This window comes from Astatotilapia calliptera, chromosome 20, assembly GCF_900246225.1.
Source record: "Astatotilapia calliptera chromosome 20, fAstCal1.2, whole genome shotgun sequence".
Taxonomy (NCBI): Eukaryota; Metazoa; Chordata; class Actinopteri; order Cichliformes; family Cichlidae; genus Astatotilapia; species Astatotilapia calliptera.
The window spans coordinates 4,626,926-4,641,603 of NC_039321.1; the positions used below are offsets into that span (position 1 = coordinate 4,626,926).

Here is a 14,678-nt window from a genome sequence, read left to right on the forward strand (position 1 = left end):
GTCCTTGAAATCAAAATTTCAAAAGTCTATCAAACAAAGCCTTGTGTGAATGCATGAATATGTCTCGTTAGGGTAGAATAACCATTAAAACCAGTCCATTTCCAACTTTCAAGTAAATCACAGCAGGATGCACCCACAGTAGATCATTTCACACAGCAATTGTGACATAGTAATAATATGAGTCAGTACAAACAATAATCTACAACACAACCTACATCATTATATCTGTATCACTGAAGGAGAAAAAAATACCACTTAAAAGTAGGAAGATATGTTTATTATTATTCTACTTATTCTGCAGAATAGTGTCACTGTACCTATCATTCTTCAGTTAAAACTGCAGCCTCCATTAATGTCATATTATCAGTTGTAAAAGTTCTGGTATATCAAGTTGGCAAAGAAATCGATGTAAAGCAGGGGTGTCACAAATAAGGCCCGGGGGCCAGAATCAGCCCAATCTGGCCCACTGGATGTCTTTGGAAAATGTGATTGTGGTGGTAATAACTTTTGGACTTTTAATTGTATTTTCATAAAGTTAACATCTTGTCCTACTTTGCCAGAGTCATTCATACTAAATTAATTAACAAAAACGTAGCAGTTTGTGCAACGAGTTCCCAGAACACTTTCTGTAGGGTTGTGCATTCATTTCTTATGATTTAAGTGCAGAGAACTGTGCCGACTGACTTCTTTTGCTACAGCAGCATTTCTTTATCATGTAGAAAAACTGAGACATGAAATTGCTCTTCTTCTTATAGTGAGATACAGCTTTAATATGCAGTCAAACTTCTTTACACTGAGGGAAAATGGATTTTCACCAGTTCAGACCACTGAAAATCAAAGTGTGGTCCGTGATGTAAAATTAGTTTTGACATTCCTGATTTGTATTTGAATATAAACGCAAGACGACATTAGAGTTTGCTTTTGGCTAAACATCCTCTGTAAGAAGGAAGTTATGAAAAACAAAATCAGCGGTAAACAAGATAATAGCACCTCGCGTGGTTGTACCCTCAGTATGTCTTTATCTGATCACCAACAATCATCTTCCTTAGTAGCAGCAAGGGAGTTATCACTGGATCTTTCCGTTCCCACAGAATGGGAATTTTCCACAGCATCCCAGACAGATGAGGCTGGCTGGTTCTCATGAAAATGGGCTGCTGGTCAGAGCGTTGTAATCACGAGCCCGCTGATCCACAGCTCAGACACTGGGACAGATTTAGACTGGGAGAGTGGTGGCGTCAGCTATCTCTCTCTTTGCAGATATTGTTGATGTTTATTCCTACAGCGTTTCCTCACTCAACCCTCCAAGCTGAGAAAATAATTTCAAGATAACTGACAGGGCTGTTTATCAGGACAGTGCAAAAAAGCCATTCTGTTAAATGTCAGTCACACTCCAGCTGAGGAATTTTATGATAATTGTGTTTGGGTGTCTGATTGTGGTCTCTCCAAACAGGTTGTTAAAGCCAAATTGTTATTTGTAGCTGCCACTCATGAGATGAGTTACTGTCATTACTGCAGCTGCATATTATTCACCCACGTTCGTAAGAAGGGCTGGGCGACAAACCTCAAATCTTTTTTTGTCAGTGTCATAAAGTCTGAGTACCAAAGGTAGCACGGACTTTCTTTACTTGTTCTTGCTAATTTAACTTAACATATTGGAACATATTCTGTATGACTTTCATCTGTAGATGATGTTGGAAGAAAAAGGTCCAGGTAAGTTGGCCTTTCTCACATGTACCAGGAGATTATCCATATTGGATATGTCCCAATAACTGAAAATGCTCTGTGTGGGTTTAAGGATGGGTAATATAAAGAAAATTTGCAGTAATGATATTAATAATGATATTTCTGACCATATAGGAAAAAAAATACAGTTTTATTAGCGCTTTCAGGCAGTAGCATTTATAAGGTATACGTGTAAATAAAGGGTGTTCTTCATCCTTTCCCAATGAGCTGCTGTGATTGTGTTCATTCATTACAGCACAAGTCAAATGTGACTACAAAAGTAGCCTAGGTAGAGTTATCCCTGAAATGAATAAGTGAAAGTATAAAATAACTGCTTAACACTTTAGTTTAATGTTAACTAAAGTGTTTAACATTGTAACTCTTCAGGACATGTACAGTATTTTCTATTTAGAAAAGTTGTTTACTAGCCCCTTTAAAGTGCGTCGTTTTGACTAGTGTCGTCGATACTTTTGTATGAAATTTCATGTATCATGTAAAAATGTATATTTTTTTAAATTTTTTATTTACACTTGTTTGGGATGGATTGGAACGTAAAAGCTCTTCTCCTGTCTGAAGGACTAAAAGTAAACCTCATTTTATCCAGAATCCCGGATCTTGTCTGAGTATTTGATTGGTTTTCATTCCATCTTTGATAACTTTGTCATCTTTCTTTGTTTTACTTTTGGTTCCAAACATCAACTTGTCCCCATGACAACCACGGGCAATCCAAGTGGAGTAGTGTCCTGCTCAAAGGCACTTAAGTAGAGCAAGTGTTTGCTCTTGTAAAAGCAGATATGTCTTTATTTGTCTTTATCTTAAACACTGAGCGCCATCATCTTCGTCATATCCCTTACCATTAACTTCATCCAGTGGGCTCTTTCCCTTCCCACACAATGGAAACAATCCACAACATTCCAGTATGCCGCTCACTGATGGTTCCCTTGGAAATGGAATGCTGAGAAGATTCCATCACGTGAGTTTGGCTACCAAAGATAGAATGTTTGGGATTGATAACAAATGAGGCGTGACAGCTTAGAGGGCTTTCGTGGCTTTTTTTTATTTTAAATCTATATTTATATCCACAGGAGGAAAATGATCCATGAGGCTAAATGAAATTGTGAACTTCTGTACTGTGCAGCTAGTGACGTGATGTGATTGAGGTTGGCGGTGCCGAGTTCAAGTTCAGTCTGCACGTTGAAGTAGCATGGAAGAGACTGAGCTCAGTGGATCTGACATAGAACTAACTAATTAATTAATGAGCCAATGAAGTTAAAGAAAAGAAGGATGCTTATTATTAAAACTCTCTTGCAGATGTGACCAAAGTATTGTAAACGAGTCCCGCATGGTTCTGAAATGGCACCAGGCAGGCAGTCAAAAACGATTCATGGGAAAAGAGCGAAACATTTAATAGATTTTCAGGGACATAAAAATGTAATGAATCACGGCACCGCTGCACCATCATAATATCATTTTAATTAAGTGTTTGACCAATAAATGTGGCCAGAAATTATTTAGGAGGTGATACGTTGCTGTTTGAATCAATTTAATATGTGAATTGTGTGTTTGGTCGGGTATTTGTTGACCAGCAGAAGGCAACAATCCTCTTAAAGCCTCACATTCAGATGTCACAACCCAGATGTTATAACTGCATAACACACATGTACACAAACACACACATGCACACACACACAGCAGCTCTCATCTCCCAGTCATGTATTACTGAGTCAGACAGTGAGCAGCAGCGATAACAGTGATTTAGACTCCATGTGGTGTGGGATCAGCAAGCCGACCATAAAAAAACAGTAGCAGATGCTGTGTGTGTGTGTGTGTGTGAATTCATAGTTGTGTAAGCGTTATGTTTCCCAGCAGACAGCCATCTCTCTATGGGCTTGCAGATCAAATCTCCATTGGCTCCTGTGAGAGTGTTTATAAAATGTTCTGCTTAAAAATATGTTATATTGTCCTTCACGCAAATGTTAGGGACTGTATTGAATGATGGCTGTAATATTGTAGGAAGAGATTGGATATGTTTTTTCTGCATGTGTTTATAACATGTTTTCTTCAGACTTTTTGTAATGTTGTTTCTCAAAATAAAAATGATTGATGTATGAAACAAAAGCCATTTATAAAATGCACAGTAAGGTTGGTTTCTGTTTCCTACCAATGACTCCTGATTATAGTCATGCACACTGTTACGTGGGGGAGAAACCATATAAAATCACCCGTTTAGGAAAGTCGTAACCGACTATTGTCAAAACTGACGAACGATAGGAAGTACGGAGTCACATCATGATATGAATTGTTTTTACAAACCAGCTTGGGTTGCAAATAAAAACTGAATGCAATGGTTTGCATATTTTATAAATATCATCTTTATTTAAAGTACAACATAGTATGTATAAAATATTTAAAGTGAGAAACGGTGCCATTTTAGAATAATATGTGCTAATATTTGCTCTTTAACATGAGGAGACCAGTTGCTAAAATTTGGCTGCTCGGCCATCCTGGGTCTCCTTTGCTATATATTTAATTTCATGGTGCTTCACATGTTTTCAGTTGGTAAAAGGTCTGGACCACAGACAGGCCAGTGCAGTATCCTAATTCCTCTTACTGCAAGAAGCTTCAAATCCACCATGTGGCGAGGCCTTTCTGTGTGGAGTTTGCATGATCTTCCCATGTTTGCGTGGGTTCTCTCTCTCTGGGTCCACACCCACAATCCAAAGACGTGCACTTAGTGGCATTCATTTCATTGGCAATTCTGTGTGTGTGAATGGTTGTCTGTCTGTGTTGTCCCTGCGACAGGACGGCAACCTGTCTGAGGTGTACCCTGCCTCATGCTTTATTGTAGCTGGGCCACTGACCCTGGATTGTTTTAGCAGAAGAGAATGGATGGATGGATGGATGGATGGACTACAGACAAGCCAGTTCAGCACCCAGACTCTTCTGTAAAGCTATGCTTTTTAAAAATTATACAATTCCTTCCTTGAAAAGAAGTCATCTGGACGAGTGCATGTGTTGCTCTGAAATCTGTAAATACCTTTCAGCATTGATGGTGCCTTTCCAGATGTGTAAGCTGTCTATTCTAATGCACTAATACAATCTTTTCTTCTTCCAAAGATGTGATATTTAACCTGCATTTTGTGGATGGGACACAGTGATTTCTGAAAGTGCTCCCGAGCTCAGCGAGGCGTGCACAGGCGTGACAGAATCACGAGAGCCCAAAAGTCACAGGCATCCAATGTTGATTTTATTGGCTTTGTTTTTTGCGCACAGAGATTTCTCCAGATTCCTGGAAGTTTTTGGAAAACATTATGCACTGAAGATGCAATGTTTTATTTTATAGAACATTATTCTGAAACAATATGTAGGCATATTTTTTTCCAGTTTGGTAAACTTCTGCCCGTTTTAACTTCTGAGAAACATGTAGATGTTCAAACATTATTAGTTGATCCTCCACCTGTTTAATTTTACTAGCACTTACTGTGGTAAGTATTTATTATATTTGATATTATCTATTGTGAATGAGTGGAGGATTTTGGACACAGCAGTAGTTTTAAATTCTCAAGAACACAGAAGCTAAATCAGCAAAATATAACAAGAAAAAAACAACAAACTCCCCCCGAAGAAAAGAACAGAAACCAACTCGAGAGGCAGATGTATTTATCCAGTTGCATAATCCTGTATTTATGATCTAGTGTAGAGTTATAGGAGAAATATTCATCACCAACCAATAATAGCAAGAGCATTATAAATGTGAGTTTCTATTTGTGGCCAGTTTATTGGCTTAGTTCAAAGCATTGTGTAACCTGATCTGACTGCAGCACTGCATGCTGGTCCTCTGAGTATAAATGAAATATGGGACTTTTCCTTGTTTTTTCTTACATGTAAGATGAGGAGCAACCCTCGCTGAGGAAGTTTCTGTATGTGTTTGCAGAAATGTATGTGCATGATTGTGGCGACTGTGCTGCATCGTGACATGATGTTCATCATGAGACGATGTAAATGACCGCGGTGCAGTAACATGCAGTTTCAGCTTGTGTAGGTGCCGTACGTGTGTGAGACTAATGCTGATGTCAGTAACGTTATGTAACTGCTGTGATGTCACGGCGCTGAGCTTCTTGGCCCGCTTTCATGTCGAGATCTGTTGTTTTAATCCATGAGGGTCGGCACAGTGATACAACCTGGCTCAGAACTTGACCTTCACCAGGCAGACACACAAACTCGGGATGTGTTTAGAACTCAGAGATGTGAACTGTAAGAAGAATTTATTTATTTTAGTGATCCCTAAACTTGTGCTGTATATTTATTCTGAATGTTTTAATTTGTTGTAAAGATGGAAAAATATGTGTTTTGCTCAAGAAGCTTTGGTAACGTTCCGTCTTGAGGCATTTTTAGGCTTAATTCTGTGACTCTGTGAGAGTGTGTGTGCTTGTCTTTTAAGTGGAAACTGTGTCTACTGGCAACCTCTTTCTTGTTTACAGATTTGAGAGCAAATGCCCTTATTAATATTCATGTTTTTTTTCTTTCTCGCTCTCTCTCTGCAGAACTCGTAACCTCTCCGGTGGTTCTCCCAGACCTCGACACACCAAGAAGATTCACTTCATCAAAAATATGAAACAGTACGACACAAGAGGCAGCAGGTGAGCCACACAGACTCCCACAATTCTGTACCATCAGATTTAACAATGAGCAGTAATACAAACTACTTACTTTAATACTCAGAATCTGCAATACACAGGTACATACCAGGACCCTGAAGGTTCATATCTATATCAAATATTATGATGTCATTATGTTGCCTAGCAATCACCGAGCAAAGAGCTGAAATAATCTGGTTTTAGCATATAAGCATCTATAACACCTAATAAAAGTATCCCGTCATTTTAATTTAATCACAGTGGCATCTCATTTTTATCTACAAAGGTTTAATTATACAGGACATGGTATGATGCCATAAGTTCCCTAGCAACCACCTAGCAACAGGATAAAATAACCTTTTCGAGGAATATAAACATCTACTACCCCCTTTAAAAATAAATAAATAAAGTTTCTCAGTGTGATCATGTTTTGTCACCAGCAGCACAAACATGCTGAACACTACTGTAGCATAAATATGTATCATTCTGTTATAGCTCTATTGTTAAATATAAGTCTTCAGAGTGCAATTATTTTTCTTGTGAGGTCTGTATAAAGTGCTGGTGACTTTTATATCCCATTTTTGTATACATTTTATATTTGGTGTCTTTTAATTTAGCTTTTTGAATTATCAAATCACAAAAGGATGAAAAGTAAAAACAAACAATACTGAAAAACTGAATCTTTGGTCTTGAACTCTGAAAAACAACAAATCTTCGAAATGTTTTGCCCACGTTTGGCTCCACAGTGAGTCTGAAGTTGTTCCCTTAACTATATTTGAGTTTGAAGGTAAAAAACACGTCATTCAGCTGCTTCAGCCAAGGTGTAGACTGTATTTAGAGGCATGTTGATCCCTAATGTCCCCCAGCATGTGGAACAAGGTCGATACAGCAGGTTAAGGCTTGTGGAGGTCTGTGAAAGCTTTATGTAGAGGTGCGCTATCAGTAGAGGCTACAATGGCAAATGCTCTGGCTCTTTTTCAAACCGTTCCTCCTACATTGACTGCTCAGGAATCACAATGAAAACTGTGTGGTACGTTTTGTAACGCAAAACTCGAGGACTGGCTGAGGCTTTTCTGCTTCTTTCTCATTGGGGCAGTCCTTTGTGACAGTGTACAGAGGTCACAACACTGATCTTTCCGTTATTGTTAAGTCTCTGTCAGAACTAAGCCCTACATACGCTGCTGACTTGCAGAAGTGTGTCGCCTTTACAGCAGGAGAGGAACCAGAGAAGCCTGGACAGTGTCATTCTGTTCTGCTTAACTCTTCTATTGTATTGTATTCGTGTCCTTCCTTGTGGAGTGTATAAATACAACTCTGGGTCAAAAGGGCCCACAGGGCTGCTCATCACATAATAACAGACTGACTGAGGGGTAATTGTTTTAAAATAGATCCAGTAAAGAGCACCAGTGCTGTTTGAAATTCAGCTAAGTCACCATGTTGTCACAGAGAAGAGGAAATGTTAGAGCTGTCTTCCCTCAGAATGGGCTGTTGTGTCCCATGATCCTTGTTTGGGCCATCCTGGGAGACTTTAAATGGTTCACCTTGAGGTCACCTGTAAAAATTGCTTGTTTACTTCCTTTTAAAAAAGGTTTTCTTTGGAAAAAAGAACCAAGACATTGATTGACAGTGAAATATAGAAACAGCTCACAATAACAGTCATCTCAAGGTGCTTTATTTTGTGAGGTAAAGAACTTAACCCAGGGACAAGACAACACTCCCTGGGAATGTACTTGGTGAGGGTGGGGAGAAAGACCTCCATTTTAACAGGACGAGACCTCAGGGAGGGACAAGCCATTTCTTGCAACAAGTTGAGTGATGAGTGGAAAGTGAAGAGACCAAAAGAAAGCATAAAGAAAATGGACAAAACATAAACTACTGCAGAGAGTAGACAAAATTAACTGACTGCATGGGCAGTGTGGTACTTTTCGGCATTTATCACACCGCAGGCTAGCAGCTGCACGTGTGCAGAGTGTGGTTAGATGCTGCTTCAGTCGATTGTTTATATATCAGTTTACTCTGACATGCCAACTCTCATTTTGCACATCAAAGTGATGGAAAGCAAACAGATGTCATCTGCTTGTTTTCCACCTCACTTGTTTACAACTATAAGTCAGCTGAAAAGAGGGCCGAGCAGTCAGTGGTGCTCGGTGTCATGATATCTTTGAACCAGCAGGTAACGTTTTTGTACTTTAACAGTAAAATATTAGTAATTAGTTTAAGTGACAGGTGAGCAAAGTAGGTGACCTTTTACAGTGTAGAATATCCACCAAGATCCATCCAAGAATTGTAAAAGTTCTTGTTGTGTTTTTTAAAATCAAATTTATGTTAACTAATTATATTTATATATTTTTTTAGTTTATTTTTTGTTTTGTTTTTGGGGGGAAATGGTGAAATGGAGAATTTTCTGCTCTAGTTAGTTCCCAGCAAGATGAAAATGTTCTGCTGTTGCATATCATTTATTAAAAAGCATAATTGTAAGTCACATTAAACCTTCCACTACGCATACATTTCACTGATGAAGCGTAATTGGAACATAATGCTGTCTACATTTGATTTGAAACATACAAAAAAATGCTAAATGTTTTGTCATTTTAATTTTTTTATCTATAAATTTCCTTTGTTTGTCTGTTGTCAGTGTAGCTACATAGACAAAGCTCTGGGTCAGTGGTTCAGTCCTCAGTGGGAACATTGTCTGTTTTCCTTGAAGGTGATTATGGAATAATGTGCCCCCAGTGTTGTGAAATGTGGTGTAATAAATGGATGGGTGCAGGGGACAGACTCCCCAGCACAGTCACGTTTTCAGCAGCTGTGTTGCGATGTCTCTGCTGTTTCCACTGAGCTCCCTGGTGACTTCCTGCTCTTGACTTTCCCATGCATCACAGGGAACGAGCTTTGTGTGTATTTTTGTGTCTCCGGCTCACACAACCAACAACGGCAAATTCAAACTCATAATCTGTCTCGAGGGATGATCAGAAGGGTAGGAGGAGCAGCCTCCTGTCTAAATTGAACGAGTAATGATTCATGCTTTAATGACCTTTAATGTTGAATTTTCCATCGCGCTGCTGCGTATTTAGCTTCCTAAAGAATTAAACTTTGAACCGCTGGGCTCCCTTTAGTCTGTTTTCATCCCCTTTAAATGATAAATCACTTAGTAGTGTAATACAGTTTTACATCCCAAACCATAATTAGCAAACATGGGTTAAAACTGCGTGTCTCTATTGAGCCTAAGGTTAAAGTCTACTGAATTATTTACCCAGTTGGATCCTCATTAAGATGTGCTAAGCGTTTGACCGGGATCATGTCATCTCTGTAAGAAAAACCGCAGTGTTTGGATTAACTGGCTTCCTTCTTCATATGTTTATCCCTCTGTGACTTTCTAAACAAAGAACAGTGTATACAAGTCCACTACATAACAGTTCTTCAGTCTGATGCCAAAGACCAATGCGAAGAGAAATAAAAACGAGTTACTACACATCATAAATTAAATGGATAATTAAAGATACATTTATATTGTTTGGTAACAGTTTTCCAGACTGGCATCATTTAAACAGTCTGTGATTCAAACCTGGAGTCAGATGAGACGGTCAGTGTGTGAAGTGTATATGTGTAGCTACGTGATATTGACCACTGGCTTCTGCACATCAGCATTTTGGCTGCCGTGAGCTTTTTTGTTTGTTTGTTTGTTTTGAAGCCAAAAGTGATCACAGTTACATCGGATGGTGGAGTGATAATTCTAGTAAGCATAGTGAGCACGCTGCATTTGTCAAGTGTACAAGTGCAAAGCAATGTCCAGTGAAAGGAACTCTAATGCTTTATAATTTTGGATAATTTCATGCTCCCAACTTTATTGAAACAGTTTGGGGACCCTTCCTGTTCCAACTGCACACCAGTGCACAAAGCAAGGTCCATAAAGACATGGGCGAGTTTGGTGTGGAAGAAGTTGACTCGCCTGCACAGAGTCCTGACCTCAACCCGATAAAACACCTATTAGAGCAGAGACTGTGAGCCAGGCTTCTTCGTCCAACATCCCTGTCGGATCTCACAAATGCGCTTCTGGAAGAATGGTCAAAAATTCCCATAAACACTCCTAAAGGTTCCTAAAGCCTTCCCAGAAGAACTGAGGCTGTTATATCTGCAAAGGGTGGGGCGACATCACATTAAATCTTACGGATAAGTAAACTTTTATCCACTATCTACACCTTGGCTGAAGCAGTAACCAAGAATGTGATTGGCCAGCTACCAATCACCAATCACAGCTACCAAAAAAACAATTGAAACGCAGTCTTGGAAGCAGCCTGTAAGCAGCTAAACTAAGGATGCACCAATTGCAATTTCACTGGCCAATTAAAGACCAGCTGATATTGATTTTTGCAGATCCTGATTTTCTTTTTAAGAACTAACTGGCAGCATTGAGTAAAAAACCTCAACTTCTCTTCTATGCTAAATATTACGGTCATAATAAAAATAAATTATTAAACTTCACAGCTTCCCCCAAGCTGCACTAAGTTACAGGATCTTCTCTCGATTAAACAGCTGAAAATAAAGGGCTCTGCTACTGGAGAGTAATTAACTGAAAATGATTGCACTCTCTTACCAAAGAAAAGTAGGTGCAGCAGATTTATATAACAAGATAAATCAGACACTTATGTTATTCTCCAGTATGTTTATAAATTCATCATACAATAGAACATCTACCCGTTTCTCTTTTTCATACGTTTCCAAAATTTTCGTCATAACTGCTTTGATCCTTTGCTCATACCAAGGTCTGGTTAGCTTTAGTCTGGATAGGTTTAGCTTTAGCCTCTTTGTCTTTGTTGTCTTTTTCAAAATATCCATGTTGATGAAGGTGATTTAAATGCATGATTAAGTTTGTTACTACAAATGTGTTCATGGTAACCCCCCCCCCCCCCCCCCAAACAGTTTATTCTGGCAATGGGCTAATGACATGCTAGCATGTGGCTATGTGTGTGTACGTGCTCGACTCTTTGCTGCTGGCTGGCCAATATTGTTTAATCTAGGTTATATAACTACTTTGATAAATTTACTGCTCGGTCTGCCAGCATCCTGATGAACTATAGAGCCGATTCGTGCCTTGGCTAAATTGGGAACATTTGCTTCAGTTACTCGGAGACCTTGAAACGCTGACCTTGTGTTGCCTTGACAGACAAAGTTGTTCTAACTGACCGAGAAGCTGCATGTTGGACAATTATCTGTTCAGCTCTGAGCTAAGTGTGTTTATTCACTATGTGTGAAAACATAATCTTTTAGTCTCTTGGTTCCTGAGCCAAATATAATGACTGCAAACATTTTCCTCTTGAGACCAAAACCAGGCCAGCAAGCTGTAGTCTCTGCTCCAGATGGGTTTATACTCAGAGGAGCTGCAATAAAAAACAAACACGGACATGCACGTGCACGCACACACTGTGTTCTCCATAATGAAACTCTATTATATCATGTCATAGTTGAGCAGAATTGAGGGTAAGGGTGCAGCTGGAGCCTTTAACTCAATTAAGTTGGTGTCAAGTGTGCATTTGTGTGTTTTGCTCTTTAACGGTGAGTAAATATTACGCCATGCTGAGGAGCGATATGATCCTTTAAACTTTCAATCCTTAAATTTACCCTGGGATTTAGCTTTATCTTCATTTCACCACAAAGATGCAGAGTTAGCGTCTTCATTTTGAAACTTTGTCTGTTTTTGTGTGTGTTTAGTCAGCAAAATGCCTCAGATGGAGAAAAGTAATTCAGCTGGACAGATGTCAAAACACGATAACCACTGATGTGTGTTTTTGTTTGTGTTTCAGAATCGTGCTCATCTGTGCTAAGAGGTCTCTGTGTGCTGCCTTTTCTGTTCTTCCCTACGGAGAGAGCTTCTACCTCAGGTAATCCGTACAGACACATCTGCTTATGTACTCCCACCTTCTGCCTCTCATGATGAAATCAAGAAAAAGGGTTCGACATAACCAATGGGCTGATGGCAGGGGGAAAAAAAGTATTTGTGGAAAGTTGATTTAAACACTGCTGGCTTATTTAAAACTGTTATTTACTGAATTGGTCATCGCTGGCCTAAGTTCACCTGAAGCAAGCTGGCTGAAGGAAACCTTATATATAGTTATCTTCATCCTGCCAGTAGCTGTTTTCACATGAAAGGAAATGTTTGAGGTTGCTGAGATAAAGAGGCTGTTCTACTGGCAGGTGATGCTGGTGATGGCCTCAACAGCGTGGAGGTTTCACTCGCAAAAATAGATTCGTGCAGACCATCAAATGAATTTAGAAGCATGTGAATAAAAAGTTTTCAGAGATTTAGCCCAAGCAGAGGTTTAGACCAGTAACTACCCCTGTCGCTGTTCACTAGGCAGGAAGGAGGCAGCGCCGTAACTAAGAGAGTGAACCAAGTGGAGTGAAAGGAAATGTTGCAGCTCTCAAAAATCCGAGACCTTTATTAGATGGACTTTTAAACATGAAGAAACGTGAGCTTTTCAGCTGTTCCCATACACTGCTGGTTCATCCTGCACAGCAACAAAGAAAATGAATACACAAGTTTCAAGGAAATGCACAAGGGGCCCAGAAAATCACTAGAGGGAACAATGCTTGGACACTTACGAGAAGTAGAGGTAGGGAAGTAGAAGTAGCCGAGGTCTCGTTTCTTCATTGTGAGACAAAGGGACATGAGAGTAGAAGAGGGGATGATGCAGAGGAGTATGAGGGAGAAGAGCCGTTTGTTCGGAGGGGGATGATTTTTTTTCCCATGTGCATCAGAGCCCTCTGACCTGACCTTAGGTCTGAGTGGCTGATGACTCATACAAACACCACGATCACACACAAACATCTCACAGTAACGACAAGAAGAAACAATAATGGAAACAACAATAATGCTGTTCTCTCCAATAGACAAGTCATCCTGATCAATTTTTTTCTCTTTGTGTTCACACAAACGCACGTTTTTTTTCTCAGCTGAAATTCTGAGAAGTCTTAGTGCATGTTGTGTCATGTCACACTCGCACCATGCGCACATGTAATGTACGCAGCTATTATCATGAACACATTCTCAGTTCCCTCTAGTTCCCATTTATAGATGGTTTCAGATGGTGCCAGAAGAAACTTACTGAAATTACAAACAAATTAGGTAAGAAAAAATCAATGGAAAATATATTAAATATCAACCATTTTAATTCAATTTTTTTAAAATTAGTTTGTAAAAAGCAACGTGTTATACTTCAGAGTTTCAGCATTTTTGTGTCCTTCATCCCGTAAACGATTATCTGTTTAGTTTGAAATCTTATTCAAGCCAACGTGCGATTCTGCAGAGGAGGAGGGAGGCGCCGCATGGCTCCTGTCACGCAGGTGGTTGTCTGTGGGACATGTTAAAATATAAAAAACTAAATCCAGGAAGTCTGGGAATTAGGTGTAGCATCTGGAAAGCACACAATCACTATGAAATGGTTAAAGTACAGTCAGATCATATAAGGAAAAGGAAAGAATTAAACCTGTGAAATGAACTGGTATGTACAGTGAAAGGGTGTAAGTCGTATGCTGTGTACATCTAGTATTACACAGAGAGTAAGATTATATTTAATGAGGTAGGTTTTTCAGTGTGAATAAAGATGTTTTGTTGTAGCGGTTCCAGAAAGAAATTTATTTGGATTCATTTTCTATAAATCATAAAAATCCATCAGTTTGAAATTAAGTCTGCAGTAAAAAAGTGATAATTGCAAAACAAAGTTGTATTTTTGTGTAATTTCAGTTGTGCTCAGGCTGTGATGAACTGCTCATAAATGATTAATTCATCGATTCATTTTCAGTGTCTGTCGTGTCTCGGAGCGACACGAGGCTGAACTGTGATTATTAGAGAAACAAACCACAGCGTGACCCGTCTGAAACGCTCGAGCAGTTTCTTTACGATGCTAGCTGATGGCAAACTGAAGCTGCTGCTAACTTCTGAATCTGTTTTATGGTGTTGTGAATCTTTTATTGCTGTTGTCCTTAATTTAATTTCCTGTAGGTAAACCAGCTTCACTGAGGGGTTTCTGCTCCAGATGCAGCAGATGTTTGGACTGGTTTCAGCTAGGGCACGAGTCGGAAGAACTGGGAACCAAATATTCCTACTGTATGACAGTGCAGCCGTCTGCTGTGTGTTTACAGGCAGGCTGTTTACCAACATTTTATCAATAATTCTCGCTCTCTTTCTTTTCTTGATGCCTTTTTTTCTCCAGTGATCCTTTGTTAAATCACCCCAGGAGGAGACACTCGTCTGGAAACATCTCTACCACCCTGGAAATGCTGCCGGGGCTAGAGGGTTTTCACCTGGACACCTATGGCAGG

General features: G+C 39.4%; 1 protein-coding gene across 1 annotated transcript in view; it reads left to right on the forward strand.

Annotated features, from left to right (window-relative positions):
- Positions 1-14,678, forward strand: part of cables2b (Cdk5 and Abl enzyme substrate 2b) — a 44,710-nt gene that overhangs the window by 19,953 nt on the left and 10,079 nt on the right. Inside the window, exons 2-4 of the mRNA XM_026153813.1 lie at positions 6,267-6,362; positions 12,161-12,238; positions 14,570-14,678. Of these exons, the coding sequence (XP_026009598.1) occupies positions 6,267-6,362; positions 12,161-12,238; positions 14,570-14,678 (283 nt within the window). The remainder of the gene's footprint in view (positions 1-6,266; positions 6,363-12,160; positions 12,239-14,569) is intronic.